The sequence below is a fragment of the Pantherophis guttatus genome, chromosome 2 (assembly GCF_059756535.1).
Source record: "Pantherophis guttatus breed Tessera chromosome 2, ASM5975653v1, whole genome shotgun sequence".
NCBI classification, from domain to species: domain Eukaryota; kingdom Metazoa; phylum Chordata; class Lepidosauria; order Squamata; family Colubridae; genus Pantherophis; species Pantherophis guttatus.
Window position 1 is genome coordinate 271,455,038 of NC_142064.1, and position 6,590 is coordinate 271,461,627.

Sequence of the window (6,590 nt, forward strand, 5' to 3'; positions counted from 1 at the left end):
GTATATAAATTGGATATAAAATAAAATAAAATAAAACAATAGAAAACATTGATTAGAGATTACTTTCCACATGTGGTAAATTTATGGGTTACATCATGCTGTTTCCAAGATGTATTAGTATTTTACTTAAAACTTGCAAGTGTATTCAATTACTTTCAGAATACACTGACTAAGATTCAGTTGTTGAAAAAGGCTGTTTTTCCCCATGAAAAAAGCATGCTTTCCTAAAATCTGAAAGGAGGTCAACACTGCCAGACTAAAATTCTAATAACGTCCTCATTTAAAGGCTAATAATGAAGCCCAAAATGCTAAATAATACTACCAGAAACAGAAACATAAAAACATGGAAATTAGGCTTAAGCAGGAGATCACTTCAAAAAGCAGCCTGATAGTGTTTTCTCCTGAAAAGTACCCAATGGGTGAGAATTATAATGGGTGGGAATTATATCCCCAGAATATCCATCAGCATCACTTTTTTACTTCATTTTTGAACATCAGTTGTTCCTTTGTATTCAGATCTGGCCTCAGCAAAATGATGTAACACTTAGGGATGAAGATGCAACCCAGCAGCCCAGCACTGGAAGCCAAGATGGAGAAGACCTGCACAGCAACCACGAATTTCCCTTTGGTGCTGAGATAGGTGGGCACAAAGGAGATCCAGACACTGCAAAAGACCAGCATGCTGAAGGTGATCAGCTTGGCTTCGTTGAAGGACCCAGGTAGATTCCTGGCCAGGAAGGCCACTATGAAGCAAATGGCAGCCTGAAAACCCATGTAACCAAGGGCAACATAAAACATAGTGACCAAGCCTTCATTGCACTGCAGAACAATCTCTCTAGGCTGGGAATACATGTCAGAATTAGGGAATGAAGGAAAGACTCCTAACCAGGTGAAACAAATGACAACCTGGACACTGGAACAAGAAATGATGATGGTGTTGGTCAGACTCTTGCCCAGCCACCCTCTCACTCTGTTTCCTGGCTTTGTGGCCAGGAAGGCCAGCACCACCATGACTGTTTTGGCCAACACGGAAGACACGGCAATTGAGAAGATGATGCTGAAAATTGTTTGTTGGAGAAGGCAGGTGGTTCTCCTTGGCCAACCAATGAAGAGAAAGGAAGTCAAGAAGCAAAGAAGAAGGGAGACCAGGAGGATATAGGAGAGGTCCCGGTTGTTGGCTTTGACAATTGGAGTTTCTTGGAATTTAATGAAGATTCCCAAGACTAAAACTGTGGTTAAGATCAGGAATAGGGCAAAGAAAGTAAGAATAATTCCCAAATACTCTTGATGGGACAAAAAAGTGACAATTTTGAGGATACATTGATCTCGATGCTTGTTCTGATACTGATTGTCTGGACATCTGGTGCAGTGGTCTGCATCTGTAGAGGACAAATGTAATATTTACCATGAATGTATAGGATGGGAGTTAGATTTTGAAATCAGGAAGGCCACATTCTAGGAAGCAAAAGGGGAGGAGGGACAACCATCTACATCAGGGCTGTCAAACTTAATTTCATTGAGGACTGCATCAGGGCTACGGTTGACCTGGGGGTGGGTGTCAGGCATGGCTGACTGGGTGGGTGTGGTCAACTGGGTGGGTGTGGCCCACTTGACACCACTCCCCAAACTGCTAGCATGTTTCCTATTCACATTGGGTAGACCAGGCTGAAGCCACGCTGGCCCGATCTTTCCTCTTTCCATTGGGTAGACTGGGCCAAAGCCATGCTAGCCTGAGATTTCCTCTTCTCATTGGGTAGACTAGGAAGGGGCAGATAAAATTGTCTGGTTTTCTCTCTAATCGCCATCATGAGGAGAGGTTCCTCTCTGGTAGCAATGTATTCCCCGAAATAGCTACTCTATAGGAAACACAGATCATGCTTGCCTACTCCTTGGATACTTTGGAGGAAGATGGTTAGGCAGAAATGTGTCTATCCCGAGTCCACCCTGGAATGGAGGAGATGGCAAGATTACTGACTCGGTCCTGTGTGAGTTGGCTGTCAGGCCTGGAAGCCATCTTTTTCATTGAATCTTCAGGCCTGCCACATTTACTACTGTGGGAAACTGTGATGGGGGGATTGTATGGAGCATGGGTGATATATACCGGTAGTCATAATAACATTCCTTTCTCAGAAAGTCAAGGACATCTTCCCCTGTATCTGGAGGCTTAGAACTGGGAGGCATCTCCAGTCAGCATGGTGTTTGGGTTGGGCCATGTGATGGACTTGTGGGTGTTGGGCAGGGACTTGAACTTTCCTTTGGGTAGGGAAAACCTGGAAGTTTTCAGATTTGGGTTTTCCCAAACGTGCCAATATAACATCTTCAATAAAATGTAACTTTGAGGAAGGTCAAGTCTCGGAGTTCTCTTTCATTGGGGGTGTTACTTGGAACCCTGACATTGGAGATTAATTTATCTCAATGGAGAGCTTCATATTGTAGAAGCAACATCATTCTGTTTGTCATGGTGAAAGAACAGGCTGCTTCATGTCACTTCAACTGATCCTTCACAAAGTCACATATGCTTCTTGATAGCTGCTTGGCTTATTCTACACTTAACCTCTCATTCCAATGAATTTTCCCAGATCATATTATTGTTATATCCTTGGTGAAATTAATTCTGATAGTTAAATTAATACTCCCTCCCACTCCAATACTCAAATTAGAAATTTCTTCTTAGCAAAGATCTGCAGGAACCTTTGCTCCTATCCCAAGGGCTGTTTTGATTCCCATTCACCCACCTTCTTGGGTGGAAATGCTCCCTTCTGCACAAGGGACGCAGTTGTAGCAACAGTTTGGTTTTCCTTCCTGGACCACCTTGAAATAGCCAGGTTGACAAGGCTCCACACACTGGGAGTGAGGCAAGGACTGAAAGTGAACAGAATTTGCATTCAGAAGCATCTGCAAAACTGATTAGTTATGAAATGAATTATAGTGTTGGAATGGGATTGTCAGGTCCCATAGTTTATCTCGTCTCCAGAGAAGAGCAGCAGCGTTGCCTTGGAGACCGGCATTTATCACCTCCCCAGCCTGAGAATCTCATAGTATCTTTACACTCCGAGATTGGCTTGGTGATGTTTTTGGCTTTGGGAGGGGCTCTGTCTTCACTTTACTGTTTTGAGCGGGAAACTTAATTCCTGCCTAGATCTCTTGCTATCACAATCTTCCAATAAAAGTTTCCTTTTGAAATGGCTTTTGTTTCATGAGTACTGCTTTCTTGAGAGGACTGGAGAGGCAGGACCTTACAGGGAAAAACAAGAGGTATGTGCAAAATGGACTAGAAGTGGACGATTCCGTTTCTCCCCTGGGCCATGTTGTGGTGGCCACTCCAGAGAATTTTCTAGAACTTTACTCTTGAAAGTGGAAGCATGATAGTCAGACATGCTTCCATTTTGAAGGACTGTCTCTGGAAGGCTGTCAGAGAAACTTTAGGAAAAACAGATCATATGGAGGAGAAATGGGAATTCTGGATTTGTTCAGCATGATGGGTTTTGCACTTTTCTTCTACCAAATAAGGTCAAATTCTTGAATGTATACATGTCCAAATGAACATGGTTAACTCAATTGATTTTACTTCTCCCCTCCTCTTAAATCCTGCTTCCATTTCCTTCTATCCCCACATTTTTTTTTCACAGACCAAAGTCTTGTACTGTATAGTCATAAAGCATCTTTTTCTTTGTTGGTTATAAATGAAAGAATATAATCCTGAAGCATGAATTTGAAGGCAGTCAGGCTTACATATTGTTTGGGATAGAGGGGATTGATTGAGATCATGGGATGGAGGGGATTGATTGAGATGATGGATAAAACTAAAGAGATGGAACTCCTCTTCCTCTACCTGATTGAGCCACTGAGGGCTCGTGATGGCTTCCTTGTTGATGCTGAATTTGACTCCAATGGTTCCTTCTCTGTCTAGACTCCCAAATTTCACTCTGGTGGTCGATTTATTAGGAAACAACACCCAGCTCACAATGTCAAAGTCAGCCATCAAATCTCCATTTCTGTCCAAATACATTCCTTCTATGGTGTTGTTGTAGATCTGAGGATTCTTCAGGAAACGGTGAAGCTACAGAATATAAGGAAAGAGGTTTTTACACAAATGGAATTATCTAAACAAGTTGATGTACAGAGATATAAGGAATTTGGCTTATTGAGCTTCAGCCTGTTTTCTTCTCAGGACAATCTGCATAGATTTGTCCTTCAGGTACCAATGGCGGATGTTTTCTTCCCAACATCTGGCATTCCCAACTAGCCCATATTTTCTTGTTTTCTGGTTTTATTTCTCCCCTTAGTTCTCCTGAAGATAAGCAGATAGCAGAAGGGCAGGAGAAGGGAAATCCATTACCTACAAATATATTTGCTTACTTTATCTGTTGCTTATCCATGAGTGTCCCCCTCCTCCCTGAGATGTCCTGCATAACTATAGATACATTGTTTTGTCTACAGAGATTTATCTTAACATTCTTTGGAGAGTTTCTCCTGTGCACATTGAATAACAAACAACGCAGTGAGCCTTCATTATTTATTTTGAGTCCTATGTTTTGATTCCACAAGAGAGATAGATTGACAGAGTTGGAAGGGACCTTGTAGGTCATGTAGTCCACCCCCCTGCCCAAGCAGGAGACCCTACACCATTTTTGACAAATGGCAGTCCAATCTCAGCATCACAGCATCACAGCATTTGTACAACTCAAGCCTGGAAATATAATAATTTAATAATTATAATTATAATTTACCAAAGTTGGAAGGGACCTTGGAGGTCTTCTACTTCCAACCCCGTGCTTAGGCAGGAAACCCTACACTACTTCAGACAAATGGTTATCTAATCTCTTCTTATAAACTTCCTGTGTTATGAATTGGCTTTCGGAAATTGGGAAGCAAATATCAATATTTATAATTGACTCTTCCATCTGCTCATTATCTGAATAAAGCTTGAATACTGATTCTGAGGGAAAGCTTGAATATTGATTCTGGCACTCGTCAGGTGATTTTACAAGAATATACACTGATAATTGATGATAAAGATGCTGATAGCCAGAAAAGATTTTGGTTTTCTAGTAAATGAATTGAAAATACAAGATATACCATTTCGGTGGGATGCCCCAACTGGTATAATTTTGAAATACAATGGAGAAAGACATCGGTTGAATACTGTTGAGAAGGCGGAGTATTTTTATTCTGCTAATTTTAAAGAAAGAACACCATCTCCACGTACATCTACAGTTTTGGAGATTAAAGAGAGTGAAGAGAAGCAACCTCAACGAGAACTGCAAGAACAGTCTAAGCAGGAATTAGAAGAAGTGCAAGGTGCAGAAGGAGGTTTTCTGGATGAGCCTCTGCTGGAATCTTCTCCAATCTTGGACCCGGTTCGGATGATTGAAGTTAAGGATCAACGTATAACTCGAGCTCAAGCTAAGTTACTTAAACAAAAGCAACAACAACAACAGGAAAGACAAGACAAGGAGGCAGATAAGAGTACTGCACAAGAGACTGGAGCTATGGGAGGAGCGAGATCGAAGCTTTCGGATGACCTTCAATTATTTTGCTCTTTGCTCCAGAAAGAGGCTGATGATGTTTAAGTGTTTATCCTGGAATGTTAATGGGTTGAATTCAGCACAGAAAAGGAAGAAATTATTTACATATTTGAAACAATTTAATAATGATATAATTTGTTTACAAGAAACACATATCACAACTCAAGATCAAAAATATTTGATAAACTCCAAACTAGGAACACATTTTATATCTTCAACTTCACAAAAAAAGAATGGTGTGGTTATTTATGTAAATAAAAAGTTAACAGCTATAGTTATAGAAACAGATGAAGATGGTAGGTTTGTAGCAATTGAATTGTCTATAGCAAATGGCCAAATTCTTCTGATTGGGATTTATGCTCCCAACCAACAACAGGACTATTTCTATAAGATGTTACATACTAAAATATTGCAATGGGATTACAGATCTATTTTAATTATGGGAGACTGGAATGGAGTAATCGACTCTAAATTAGATAAAAAGAGTTTGGCAAAGTCTAGACTCAGATTACCACAGACCTTTTTTGACATGAAAGAAGATATGGAACTAAAAGATGTTTGGAGAATACATAATCCAAAAGAATTGGATTATACTTTTTTTTCTAATAGACACAGATCCTTCTCTAGGATTGACTTTATTTTGTTGACAGATGATTTACTTGTTAAGACAAAAAGAACAAAGATTTTTCCAAGAACTTTGACTGACCATAGCCCAGTATGGATAGAAATTGAGATGGACAAGGTTGAGAGACGTTCTTGGAGATTAAATGAGAATTTGTTTAGATATGAAAAAAATACAACAGAACTTAAAAAGCATTTGAAAGAATTTTTTGAAATAAATTTGAATAAAGGTACCCCAATTGAAATTGTGTGGGATGCAAGTAAAGCTTATATGAGAGGGGTACTTATCTATATGAACTCTAAACACAGACTGTTCCGACAAAAGAAAAGATCTGAACTGGAAATAGAAATAAAGAATAAAGAACAGTTACTTATTAAAAATCCAACAGATGAAAGAATACGCAGTGCTATAAAACTTTTGAAAGACCAATTTCAAATGCT

The 6,590-nt window shown here is 39.9% G+C and overlaps 1 protein-coding gene across 1 annotated transcript; it reads right to left on the reverse strand.

Moving 5' to 3' along the window:
- Positions 1-452: 452 nt before the first annotated feature.
- On the reverse strand, positions 453-4,012 carry LOC148115896 (vomeronasal type-2 receptor 26-like). Its single transcript, XM_087885108.1, has 3 exons — positions 3,833-4,012; positions 2,736-2,862; positions 453-1,379 (listed from the first exon to the last, which is right to left on the reverse strand). The coding sequence occupies exons 1-3, from the start codon at positions 4,007-4,009 to the stop codon at positions 469-471; spliced, it is 1,215 nt and encodes a 404-aa protein (XP_087741234.1). The 5' UTR covers positions 4,010-4,012; the 3' UTR covers positions 453-468.
- Between the last annotated feature and the right edge of the window lie 2,578 nt (positions 4,013-6,590).